Below are 14,032 nucleotides of genomic sequence, written 5' to 3'. Positions count from 1 at the left end.
ACCCACTTCAGCATTCTCGCCTGGAAAATTCCATGGACAAAGGAGCCTGGCAGGCTACAGTCCACGGTGTGGCTAAGAGTCAGATACGACTGAGCAACTGAGTGCTCACACACAGGCTGGTATTCCAGATGAGAAGTGCTGATTTTTAACTTGTTAGGCTAACATATGCAGAGTTTAGGCTAACATATAGCAAAAAAAACATATAAGTATAAAAAATAAAGATCTAACCTTATCCATGCTGAATAAGGCTTGGTACTGAGGGATGACAGCATTACGTGGCTCAGTTAGTATTTGTACAAGTGTTTTCTCATCTAGGCTATGCAGAGGAACTACCACGGGCAACCGTCCCACAAACTCAGGAATCATGCCAAACTCAATGAGATCTCTGGCTTCCACATGACGTAATAAGCGATCTTTTTCTTCAATGTCTTGGTGAGTATTTGATTCTCCACTTCGATTGGCAAGGTCGGCAGCAGCTGCAGCCCTTCTACCTTTTCCCAGATTAGATGGTGTTCCAAATCCAAGATACTGCCAAAGAAAACACAGGTATTACAAATAACAGAATGAAGCTGCATGGTATTCAGCATGTTGCATGCATATCTCACGTGATCTTTGCAACAGAAATAAGTATTATCATTTATATTTTATAATGAATAAAAAAGGCTTAGAGAGGTTAAGTACTTCGACCAAGCTCTCATTTCTGCTAGTGGTTAACAGCCAGGATTCAAACTTAGGTCTATCTGCCTTTAGAACTGAGAACCCAACCAACTCTCAGAAGAATGAATTCTAGTAAAAATAGGTAAGAGCTGTGAAGGGAAGTCCCTTAGAACTCAGATTATGATATTGAAGGACATTTCCAAGACCTCTAGACTAGTGTAACTTCCAAAATGTGCAAGAAAGTAGATAGTAGTAATTATTTTGTAACCAAAGTCAATTCTGTAATACTCTAAACAGGAGTAGGGCCTATGGAACAAGCAGCCTTACAAGTAAATTATCCACAATTGTCTTAAGTCATTGATAAGCATTCTATTAAAATCATGATTTGGGGTTGCATACTATCAGATTATACGATGAGTGAGAACACTGTATGAGTTAGATTTTTAAAAAAGAGCATGTAAGGATGACATCAAACAAAATGGTAACTTTGTTGCAAAAGGCTGTGTATCTAAGATGTGTGGACCTTGCTTTACTCAGTATAAAGAACTATACTCCAGGTAACTCATAAAGTTTGATTTTGATATGTCATACAACTTTTGTCAAAAGTACAAGAGAAGTACATGATATATAAGAAAACAGTCTAAGTTAAAAATTCATTCTAAATACTCTAAACTGTGTATATAGACAGTGACTCTGTCAGAAAGCAAAATACTTTGCATTCAATAATGTAAACATTAAAAAAGAATTTTTAGGATGTACTTTTTAAAAAAATTATTTTTAATTGAAGGATAACTGCTTTACAGTATTCTGTTGGTTTCTACCAAACATCAACATGAATCAGTCATAGGTTTACCCATGTCCCCTCCCACTTGAATATCCCTCCCACCTCCCTCCCCACCCCACCAGGTTTACCGAGCCCCAGTACAAGCTCCCTGAATCACAAAGCAAATTCCCACTGGCTACATACATGGTAATGTAAGTTCCATGTACGCTCTCCACACATCCCACCCTCTCCTTCCTCCCGCTCCAGCCGTGGCCGTTAAGTCTGTCCTCAGTTAGGTGTCTCCACTTCTGCTCTGCAGGCGTGCTGTTGTTCAGTCGCCAAGTCACGTTCAACTCTTTACAACCCCATGGACTGCAGCATGCCAGGCTTCCCTGTCCCTCACCATCTCCTGGAGTTTGCCCAAGTTCATGTCCATTGAATCAGTGATGGCATCCAACTGTCTCATCCTCTGTCGCTCTCTTCTCCTTCTGCCTTCAATCTTTCCCAATGTCAGGGTCTTTTCCAATGAGTCTGCTGTTCGCATCAGGTGGCCCAAATACTGGAGCTTCAGCTTCAGCATCAGTCCTTCTTCCAACAAATATTCAGGGTTGATTTCCTTTAGGATTGACTGGTTTGATCTTGTTGTCCAAGGGACTCTCAAGAGTCTTCTCCAACACCACAATTCGAAGGCATCAATTCATCCACACTCAGCCTTCTTTATGGCCCAACTCCCACATCTGTACATGACTACTGAAAAAATCATAGCTTTGACTACACAGAACTTGTTGGCAAAGTGATGTTTCTGCTTTTTAATATGCTGTCTAGGTTGGTCATAGCTTTTCTTCCAAGGAGCAATCATCCTTTAATTTTGTGGCTACAGTCACCGTTTGCAGTGATTTTGGAGCCCAAGAAAATAAACTCTCTGTTTTCATTGTTTCCCCATCTATTTGCCATGAAGTGATGAGACCGGATGCCATGATCTTGGTTTTTTTAATACTGAGTTTTAACCCAGCTTTTTCACTCCCCTCCTTCACTCACATCAAGAGGTTCTTTAGTTCCTCTTCACTTTCGGCCGTTAGAGTGGTATCATCCAACATATCTGAAGTTATTAATATCTTGATTCCAGCTTGTTAACTCATCCAGCCCGGCATTTCACATGATATGCTCTGTGTGTAAGTTAAATAAACAGGATGACAATAAACAGCGTTGTCATACTTCTTTCTCAACCAGTCAGTTCTTCCATACAAGGTTCTAACTGATGCATACAGGTTTCTCAGAAGACAGGTAAGATGGTTCAGTATTTCCATCTCTTTAGGAGTTTTCCACAGTTTGTTATGATCCACACAGTCAAAGGCTTTAGCGTAGTCAATGAAACAGAGGTAAATGTTTTTCTGGAATTCCCTTGCTTTTATGATCCAGTGAATGCTGGCAATTTGACCTCTGGTTTCTCTGCCTTTTTTAAATCCAGCTTCAAGATCTAGAAGTTCTCAGTTCATGTAATGCTGAAGCCCAGCATGCAGGATTTTGAGCATGACCTTACTAGCATGGGAGATGTGTGCAACTATCTGGTGGTTTAACATTCTTTAGTACTGCCCTTCTTGGGAATTGGGATGAGGATGGACCTTTTCCAGTCCTGTGGCCAAGGATGAGTTTTTCAAATGTGCTGACATATTGAGTGCAGCACTTCAAGAGCACCATCTTTTAGGACTTTAAATAGCTCTGCTGGAATTTCATCACCTCCACTAGCTTTACTGGCAGCAGTGCTTCATAAGGCCCACTTGACTTCACACTCCAGGATGTCTGGCTCTGAGTGAGTGACCACACCAACACCATCATGGTTATCCAGGTCATTAAGATCTTTCCTGTACAGTTCTTATATGTATTCTTTCCATCTCTTCTTGAACTCTTCTGCTTCTATTAGATCTTTACCTGTTTCTGTCCTTTATTGTGCCTATCTTTGGATGAAATGTTCCTCTGATACTTCCAATTTTCTTAAGGAGATCTCTAGTCTTTCCCCTTCTGCTGTTTTTCCTCTATTTCTTTGCACTGTTCATTGAAGAAGGCCTTCTTGTCTCTCTTTGTTATTTTCTAGAACTCTGCATTTAGTTGGATGTACCTTTCCCTTTCTCCCTTGCTTTTTGCGTGTCTTCTTTCTTCAGCTATTTGTAAAGCCTCCTCAGACAACCACTTAGCTTTCTTGCTTTTCTTTTTCTTTGGGATGGTTTTGTTCAGTCTCCTGAGCAATATTACCAAGCTCTGTCCATAGTTCCTCAGCCACTCTAGTTTACTAGATCTAATCCCTTGAATCTATGCATCACCTCCACTGTTATTCATAGGAGATTTAAGTTGTACCTGACTGGCCTGTTGGTTTTACCCTCTTTCTTTAGGTTAAGCTTGAATTTTGCAGAGAAGCTAACAATCTGAGCCACAGTCAGCTCCAAGTCTTGTTTTTGCCGACTGTATACAGCTTCACCATCTTCGGTTACAAAGAATGTAATCAATCTGATTTTGGTATTGACCATTTGGTGATGTCCATGTGTAAGGTTTATATATAATATATATATAGAGACATTTATTAAGCATTATTATAAAACACTGGGGATATAAACCTGAAGACATCCCTTATCCTAACTTAAAGGTGTTTATTTATAGTGAGAACACATAAAAATATATATATTTTTAAATTTTTTATTTTGTATTGGGGTAGCCGATTATCTGTGTTGTGATAGTTTAAGGGGAACAGCAAAGGGAGTCGGCCATACATATGTATGTATCCATTCTCCCCCAAGCTCCCCTCACATCCAGGCTGGCACATTACACTGAGCAGAGTTCTGTGTGCTATATAGTAGGGTCTTGTTGGTTATCCATTCTAAATATAGCAGTGTGTACATGTCCACCCAGATGACACCCAGATGACACCACCCTTATGGCAGAAAGTGAAGAAGAACTAAAGAGCCTCTTGATGAAAGTGAAAGAGGAGAGTGAAAAAGTTGGCTTAAAACTCAACAATCAAAATACAAAGATCATGGCAATAAGTCCCATCACTTCATGGCAAATACATGGAGAAACAATGGAAACAGTGAGAGACTTTATTTTTCTTGGTCTCTAAAATCACTGCAGAAGGTGACTGCAGCCATGATATTAAAAGATACTTGCTCCTTGGAACAAAAGCTATGACCAACCTAGACAGCACATTAAAAAGCAGAGACTACTTTGCCAACAAAGGTCCGTCTAGTTAAAGCTATGGTTTTTCCAGTAGTCATGTATGGACGTGAGAGTTGGACTATAAATAAGCTAAGCGCTGAAGAATTGATTCTTTTGAACTGTGGTACTGGATAAGACTCTTGAGAGTGCCTTGGACTGTAAGGAGATCAAATCAAGTCAATCCTAAAGGAAATCAGTCCTGAATATTCATTGGAAGGACTGATGCTGAAGCTGAAACTCCAATACTTTGACCACCTGATGCAAAGAACTGACTCATTGGAAAAGACCCTGATGCTGGGAAAGATTGAAGGCAGGAGGAGAAGGGGACAACAGAGGATGGGATGGTTGGATGGTATCACTGGCTCGATGGACATGAGTTTGAGCAAACTCCAGGAGTTGATGATCGACAGGGAAGCCTGGTGTGCTTCAGTCCATGGGGTCGCAAAGAGTCAGACACAACTGAGCAACTGAACTGAACATGTCCATCCCAAACTCCCTAACTATTCCTTACCCCCATCCTCCCCTCCGGTTCATTCTCTAAGTCTGATAACACATGAAGACATTAAAGCATCATAACTGCAATGAAGGACAACTGTGCAGGAAACCTTAGCAGTGGAAAGGAAGAAAAGAGGCACAATCTGGGAAGGGAGGGTAGGAAGTGACCAAGAAGGTCCTCACAAAGGAAGTGACTCATCATTAACAAAATCTTAAAGAATGATTTAACAAAATCTTAAAGAATGCCAACTGAACTGAGGTAGGGGAAAACATGAGCAAAGGCAATAGGAGTAAAACTTAGGACTGCAAGCATTTTCATATGGTTAGGATATAGGTTTATTATTTAATATTGTAAGCCTGTCTTTCAATGAGGTTTGATAAAAACAATAGCCAAACGGAAGTGTTCAACCCTTCATAAAATCACTGTTAAAGACTCTCATATCACTGTCTTCTTTTCATAAAAATCTATCCTTTAAAATCTTTGTCTCTCATGAAGAGATTATACCCTTCCTCTTTCAGGGAATGAAAACTAGCTCATGATTTCTCCCTAATTTCATTAAGAAGTTCAAAGATAAACAAAGTGAAAGTGAAAGTGAAGTTGCTCAGTCGTGTCCAACTCTGCGACCCCATGAACTGTAGCCTACCAGGTTCCTCCGTCCATGGGATTTTCCAGGCAACAGTACTGGAGTGGGTTGCCATTTCCTTCTCCAGGAGATCTTCCCGACCTAGGGCTTGAACCCGGGTCAATCCCCCACATTGTAGGCAGACGCTTTACTCTCTGAGCCACCAGGGAAGTCCATAACAGTGACTTAATTTCCACTAAGTTGAAATGACGTAAACTTTCTATCCGTTTCTGATCTCTTTACTAATGTTACTTTTAACTGTTCTTTTCCACATGTTTCTAGTTTCAATTTTATTTGCAAGTATGAATTATAAATAAATATAAGAATATGGTCCTTGCTTTTGGTTACAGAATTTCGAATATAAAGTTATATCTCCCACCCTCCCCCATCTCTCTCATACCCATACATGTGCATGCACACAAGAAGAAATAATTTCTTCTAATTTTTTTAGGCTAACTTGTGCAGAATTTCAAAAGCAAGAAAAACACAAACTGATTAACATGAAAAATAAAAATCTAACAGGGAGGCCTGGCATGCTGCAGTTCATGGGGTAGCAAAGAGTCGGACACGACTGAGCGACTGAGCTGAACCTTATCCACGCTGAATAAGGTCTGATGCTGAGAAGCGATAGCACTACACAGCTCAGCTGGTAGGCTTACAGGAGGTTTCTCATCCAGGCTGTGCGAAGCAACGACCGCAGGCAACTGCTCCACCAGCAGGGCCATTTTTTACTACTGAACTGCTACTTTAGTAGCTATTACTACCAAATGAAAAAACTCAAGTAAACTGCCACTAAACATGTAAGGCCAAGGAGACAGAGCAGGCAATACAGAAAAGAGGTGATCTATGAGACATTCATTTAGGTAGAACATATTATATAAAACGTATCATTTGTAGCTATTATGTAAAACACAAAAGCATGGAAAATAGGCATGTTTTGGGGCTTCATGCCACTATGCTGATATTATGTTTTATCATAAGTAGGTACTGGGCATGAACCTTGAGGATATGAAAAAATAAATTCCAGCTAAAATCAAGGCTTATAAGAATGTTTAAGAAATATCTATAAATTAGGTGAGATCACAATCCTCTCTCAACCTCCAAACTACTTTCCTCCACTTGTGAATGTCAGCAGTGATCTATGAAGACTATATGGGCAGGGGCAATGAAGACAAGCTCTTTATTGTGCTCTAGTGAATTGGGAAGAGAAATGAGTAGAAATTTTATTGATTTGGCAGTTACCTCAAATAATAAAAAAACTCATATGAATATACAATCAAAATCATCGTCACACTTAAAAAATGCCAATATAAAGATGATATTTAGAAATCTTCCAAATCACTACTCTGAAATTTAAAAAATAACTGGGAATATATTTCTGGTGTACTCTAAGAAAACCTAACTGGCAGAAAGCAGACACAAGATTAGAAACTGAGGGTCTATCCTCTAACTTTAAATGCTCTCCTAGTAACTATTCAGAAAAACTTACCTTTTCATTTTTTCTCCTGCTGATGATTCTGTCCAAACCATTGAAAGCACCAGACGCAACAAACAGAACGTTGGTTGTATCGACTTGTACCGTTTCTCCACGTAGCTTACGCGAATTCTTTTCTGGAACATTGACTATCGTGCCTTCCAATAGTTTTAATAAGCCCTAAATAAAGAAAAAACGACTTATGGCATCATTATATAAGTGTATTATTTATTATACTTAAGTAATGCGATTCAATGGGGAAAATAATATGTGGGTATGGTCAATGAGCACAACTAAAGAACACCTCCACATTTCTATAACTAACATGAAAATCTAATATACTATCATATTTAATTATTCATAAATTTATTTGGAATACTGTAGGACTCCTGATGCATTCAGAAAACAATCAACCGGAGAGGTTGTTTTTGATGGTAAAGACATAATTCTAACATAAAGACAGAATTAGGACTCTCTAAAATGCTATCCAACCACAAGGGAACATTCAAAATTTGAAAATATTTGAAGATTTGTCTTTCTACTAAAATTCTACTCTACTTTTAGTGTTAAACTTTGAGAATAGCTGTATTTTGAAATACCTTTATAAAAAAAATTACCTAGCACATTTTATATGTGTGATTGGACTTCTCTATGTCCTGGTCAAAAAACAAAAGCAATTTTCCTTACCCTGTAGTTTATGTCATAATTAGTTACCAGTAAAAAGTCAAGTTAATCAACAGATCATTATGACTTTAATTATGACTCTACAAGGAATAGAGCACTATTTTATCTTCTAACTAAGTGAAAAGAATAAAATACACATACATAGTTCATTTATGCCTAGTTAGAATCAGAACTTTCTTCAAGCGTCCTTTAGAAATGTTTAACTGGGTCTTGGTGGAATAAGCCAACAAAAATTAAATTTCATTTACTTCTTTAAAATATCTTTAATTTCCTAACAAAGGTAATTAGGTATTTAAAATCGCCAACAGCTTTCTCTTAGGATCTGAACTAAATAGTCTGGGAAGTTTAGAGTGGGAGAAATAAAACAGAATCTAATTGAATGTGAAACCAAACGTACAATATTTGGGAGGCTGATGTATTCCCTTCCTTTTAGTGGGCTTGAACAAAATATTCAACTGCTTACTTGCTGAACGCCTTCTCCACCTACATCCCGTAACTGATGAATGCCTGGCACACTGCCAATCTTATCTACTTCATCCAGAAAGACAATTCCTATAATTTAAGGAGGATTCTATTTATAATATGAAAAAGACATGCATAAGACAACCTAAGCTTTAAAAGGCTAGGTAGCTAGAGAGCAAGGTATTTAATCTTTAACACAACATATGCAATAGTTTAATACAATAAAAATATACTGCCAACTTTTCCACACATCATTTTGTGTAAACATTTTATAATTTATTCTTACATCATTTGGGTAAAAATAACACTTGGGTAAGATTACCAATTCTCTATGACTATTATAGTTAGCTACCCACTGATGTTTTCAGGTTCTTTATTCTAAGAAGCAGAGATAGAGGTACAGCATGAAAGCAAAAGGTGGATACAGGGCTGGTACTAGCTAAACTTCAGCTTATTTTTTCCATCTATATTCTTGTCTTAAAGGAATTTAGACAGGAAGCTGTCAAGCTCTCCATGTAAACAAGGAGAGATGATAGAGAGGGAAAGGAGAAATGTAGCATCTATGACACTCCCTAGGCAGACAAGTTATTATGTTTCTATATACATCTTGCACTCTCTTGCACTTATCTTTTCCCCCTCCCCCAACCCATTTCAGCATTAGGAGTCTGGAGGAAAGTTAGAACAGAATGGAATAAATAATTTGGCTTATAAATAATTTGGCCTGTTTTCACTGTAGTAGTATTGCCACCTTATGACAATAATACAAAGCAAACTTTGTGGCCCTCAGTATGCTAGAAAACTTAAACATAGCTACTTATATAGTTATTGAATTTTACTCCTTGACTCAAAACAAAAAATATATTATCTCTTGCTATTAGACTGCTTCCTCAACAGACTATATCTGAGGACAGACAAACTTGCTGAAACATACCTTGTTGTGCTTTTTCTACATTATAATTGGCATCCTGGAGCAGCTTGGCAATCACAGATTCAATATCTTCACCTACATATCCAGCCTGAGTCAAAGTGGTACAGTCACAGATAGCAAAAGGGACATCAAGGCATTTAGCTAGAGTTTGTGCCAGAAGAGTTTTACCTATGAATAGAAACAGTAACAACGGGCCTTAGGTTTTCTTCTTAAGAGTAAGAATACCCCAGTCATAAGACACTGGTTACATTTATATTCTATTTTCTTAAATGAGTGGTAAATTTTTAAGTAAGTTATTTACCTGACCCAGTTGGTCCAAGCAGCAAAATATTACTCTTTTCAAGCTTGATGTCATCATGGGAAGAATCCAATACTTCACCTCCTCGTTTTTCCTGAGGTATTTGTTGATTTACCTGTTGCTGCACTGATGCTCCTAAAGCATTACCATGTGGACTAATTCCAGCAATTTGAAGCAACTCTGAAAAAATGCCAAAGGTATCAGAGCTTCATTTGCTTTCACCTGAAAAAATGCCCAATAAAACCTTACATCTAAAACCAATTACTTATTTAGAAAAAAAACAAGTAAATATTCTGACATCTTTTGTCTTACCTAAAAGAGAAGGAAGCCTCAAATTATCTAATGACAAATGTGTAATACATGATGATTATTCACAGAACCTCAAGCAAAGGAAATGTATTCTTTTTACCTTCCTTATTTATATAAACTGTATGAAGAATATCCTTTTACTGAGAAGAAGGCAGTATAACAGAAGGAGAACAGTGTCAGGAGTCAGAAAGCTTCAGAAATTTGGTCCTTTCTTTGCCTCTGAATAGCTATATGATCCTGAGCTATATCATCATACACACTTTGTGTTTCTGTGCCCTAATCTATAAAATGGCTAACACCTGCCCTATCAATTTTAGACACATGACTGGAGGTTTAAGAACAAAATGCAATTGATTTGGAGGCACTCTGAAAGACAAAGGTATATGTACACATACTTGTACAAATGAAAAGAAACAGTGTTGTAGAGAAAGGGTAAAACATTGAACTGAGAAATAGAAAGCTTGGGTTCTAGTCTCAGCTCTATCATAGGAACACGGCAAGTCACTTGGCTTTACTGAGCCTGCTTCCTTAGTGAAATACTCTACCTCTTCCACACTTAAAAATGCTGCTGTGAGTCTACCAGAGACACCAAGTATGGTCAGACTCATTATCCCTGGTCCTGCCTGAATTTCTGATTTTACAGGATCTCAACTGGATCACTGCCTTTCCTTTATCAGACATACAGTGTTAATTACACAGGAATTATAGTGCTGGTGAACCAAGAGTTTATCAGCTGGATCCCTTTTTTAAAAAATCTTATTCTAACCCTCTCAGCTGAAGGAAAGAATCCCAATACTCTTTTCAACTAGCTAGATTTGTAAATATCCACATTGCTCCTGGCCCTCAGCATTTAAGGTACCTGGGCTCGTATCATATGTCTGTATTTTCTAGATTTAGTTGTAACTTGTTTCTAAGAATATCAGTATTTTCCAATGCCTTATTATTTTAAGCAAACCAACAGACAGATGTTCAGCAAACATACTACTGAAATCCTGTTCCATCTGGCAGTCATTTTCAAACTATCTTTGGGTCACATCCTTTGGTAAAGGGTTATTCTCTTCACCAAAAATAATAGGCATTAAATAAACATTTGAATTTCATTAAACTGTACTACATTTGAGGGTTAATGGTCAGTGAATAATGCACAATGCTATGCCTCATTACAATTCAGATCAGGTTAAAATAAATACAGTCTTCAGTTAGCTAGCTGTCCCCTACCAAGCAAAAAAAATTTAAAAAAAACTTTTCTTTTTAACTTTCAGCAAAATCTAGTTAGGAATTGTGACAGCATAAGGAGGTGCAAGGAGATCCAACCAGTCCATCCTGAAGGAGGTCAGTCCTGGGTGTTCACTGGAAGGACTGATGGTGAAGCTGAAACTCCAATACTATGGCCACCTCATTCGAAGAGTTGACTCATTGGAAAAGACCCTGATGCTGGGAGGGACTGGGGGCAGGAGGAGAAGGGGACGATAGAGGATGAGATGGCTGGATGGCATCACCGACTCGATGGACATGGGTTTGGGTGGACTCCAGGAGTTGGTGATGGACAGGGAGGCCTGGCGTGCTCCGATTCATGCGGTCGCAAAGAGTCGGACACGACTGAGTGACTGAACTGAACTGAACTCAACTCAACTCAACTCAACTGAAGGAGGTGCTTGGCTGAAGAATAGGTCTGCCCAATGGGGAAAAGATTACTTAGGTAACTTGAACAAAATTGTAAGAAGCATATTACCTACAGTGGAATCACATGACACATATATTCAACTTTATGATTTAAGTTTTTTAAAAAAGAGGAATAGTTTAAATAGTACAGAACAAATGATGTTTGTCATTCCATTTATGAAAATATGCCCCAGGGTAAACTTGAGAAAACACTCCTGTTCTTTCAGTTAAGTCTCTGTTCATGCACATCTCCTACTGCCTAAGTAGCTCTTTATAATGAGGACTATGAAGTAAGCAGGCTAGAATAGTTAGTTGTATGGAGCAATAGGGCCCTGTGCCTCAACTTTCTTATATGTAAAATGGTGGTGAAAATAATCATTTCTGTCTAATAGGCTTGGGGAAGATGAAATGAGTATATATGTGTAAAATGCTTAAAACAGTGCCTGGCAGATAGTTTTACATGTGCTTTGGAAGAATTTTCTTTTAGTATTACTATTTTCCTAGTGTATAAGTATCTGTATAACATAGCCCTTATATGCAAGCCAACTAGTTCATCTGGTATTTAACATCAGAAAAATTTATGTTCCAATGATGAGGGGAAGAAACCATCAGTCTTAAAATGTTAAAGAGACACATATTGATCTCTAACATGTGATTTCCAAAGGAATTTCCAAGAATATTTGAACTATATATGACTTTGGCCCAATGTCCTAACATTAGAACCTAATACCCCACATAGGAGAAGACTAAATTATATATGAAAGTAAATGCTACGTAAGCTCTAAAAATATAAATTTCTAAGTCAATCAATATATGTAATTACAAATTATTTTGCTTATGTCCTTAAATACTATTACTTGTTAACATTTGTATTAAATCACTATGATAGACTTTACTAATTCATACTAGTTTCACCAGCCACCTGCCCAAAATTATGAATATATGACAGCATATTTTATTACATGTAATAAATCTCATGCCAGAGTTGCTGAACTCATTATGTTCTCATGGCTCATCCTGAATATACAGTACAATATTCTGATGTTCAAATATTAGATGTATAATACTGTTTGGTTCAAAGGCAAATGTAAACTTATCAAACTTTTAAGTGAAAAATGTTCACACTGGTTTATCTATTTTGTCTTTTGTGACAACATGAATCTTTTTATAGTAACTTTGGAACCTTCACCCTTTCTTTGTGTAGCAGCTATCTTCACCTCCAAAGAAATGAGTGTAAGACATCAGAATGGCCACTATCACTGGTGTATCAGGTCATTCCATACCCTCCATCAGACCACCTGGTGCTTTTAGGGGCAGTCTAGAGCTCTCAATAGTGAGCTGGAGGTTATGCATAATTTGTAAGCCTACACTAAGTTTCATAAACACCAAAAAATAAACAATGTAGTTTCTGGCAAAGAGTAGCTGAAAGATAATATACCTCCCTTAAAATCTGTCACTTACAGGCAGATCAACTTAAATTGTTTTTTTTTTTTAAGGAAAAAAAGGATATAACATTCAAGGTACAAATTTTTAAAAACACAACTTTTGGTAATATGCAGATCTAGATTTATAGAGGAAAACTACATACAATACTTATTTCTTTACGTTATAAGAAATATCACAACAAAAAAGATAAAATCAAATATCTACAACAACCCAAATATCTACAACTACACAAATTACCTATGAAACTGTTCCAAAGTTATATATGCCATGTATAACAAACAGGTTTAGATAATATACAATGCCTTTCTTAGTAATATACAAACAAGTGCGTATCTATCACAACTAGTGCTGACAAACTTCACTGAGGTAAATCTAAAAAGGAAGAATGATTACAGAGGAGGACCTGAAGAGAGGTCACTTACTTGTAAATCTGTACTCATCCTCCCGTCTTCTTATTTCTAACTCTAAGAAAGAGGATGAAAATGGCAACATGAAAATATTATATATTTGCTTAATTTAGGGGAACAAACAAGGAGTATTCCACTTCTTGCCCTCTTCCAAATATAAAGAATATGTTCATTAGTTTTTTCAGCTTTCTATAAATTATGAAAGAATTTATATGCTACCTCTTTTCTGTATTAAAAAAAAAAAAAACCCAAACATGCTTAATGATGGCTGTATAGTTGCCAATATTCACATCTGTCAAATACAAAGTTGCTATTTATTTAAAGAAAAGAAATGTAGTAATTTAGGTCTTCAATAAGAATTTAAATCCCTCATATTATAAAGACCATTTGCTTTTCCAGCACCTAGAAGAGCTTAACTATTAATTTGTTGACTGACAGAATCAGAAAAATTATTTTGCTCCATGACCAAACAACGATATTTGGACCTTATAAGTCATAAACGTCCCAGGTCCTTCATCAGTTACTATAATTTAGACTTCCTAAAAAAGTAATTGATCCTACTATGTAAATGCTTTGCAGTAAGTTCAAGCAGTGAACAAGTGTCTTCATTAAGGCAATAA

The 14,032-nt window shown here is 37.3% G+C and overlaps 1 protein-coding gene across 2 annotated transcripts in view; it reads right to left on the bottom strand.

Moving 5' to 3' along the window:
* CLPX (caseinolytic mitochondrial matrix peptidase chaperone subunit X) overlaps window positions 1-14,032 on the bottom strand; it is a 36,924-nt gene that overhangs the window by 6,169 nt on the left and 16,723 nt on the right. The window contains exons 6-11 of one of the 2 annotated variants that reach the window (XM_043919900.1): window positions 13,428-13,469; window positions 9,592-9,768; window positions 9,294-9,458; window positions 8,364-8,452; window positions 7,232-7,396; window positions 229-528 (exon numbers count right to left, since the gene is read on the bottom strand). In XM_043919900.1, coding sequence (XP_043775835.1) covers window positions 229-528; window positions 7,232-7,396; window positions 8,364-8,452; window positions 9,294-9,458; window positions 9,592-9,768; window positions 13,428-13,469 — 938 coding nt within the window. The remainder of the gene's footprint in view (window positions 1-228; window positions 529-7,231; window positions 7,397-8,363; window positions 8,453-9,293; window positions 9,459-9,591; window positions 9,769-13,427; window positions 13,470-14,032) is intronic. The other variant, XM_043919901.1, reaches the window with a different exon arrangement.

The sequence above is a fragment of the Cervus elaphus genome, chromosome 12 (assembly GCF_910594005.1).
Source record: "Cervus elaphus chromosome 12, mCerEla1.1, whole genome shotgun sequence".
Classification (NCBI taxonomy): Eukaryota; Metazoa; Chordata; class Mammalia; order Artiodactyla; family Cervidae; genus Cervus; species Cervus elaphus.
Note: the sequence above shows the minus strand (reverse complement) of the source record. Positions and strands in the feature narration are given on the sequence as shown.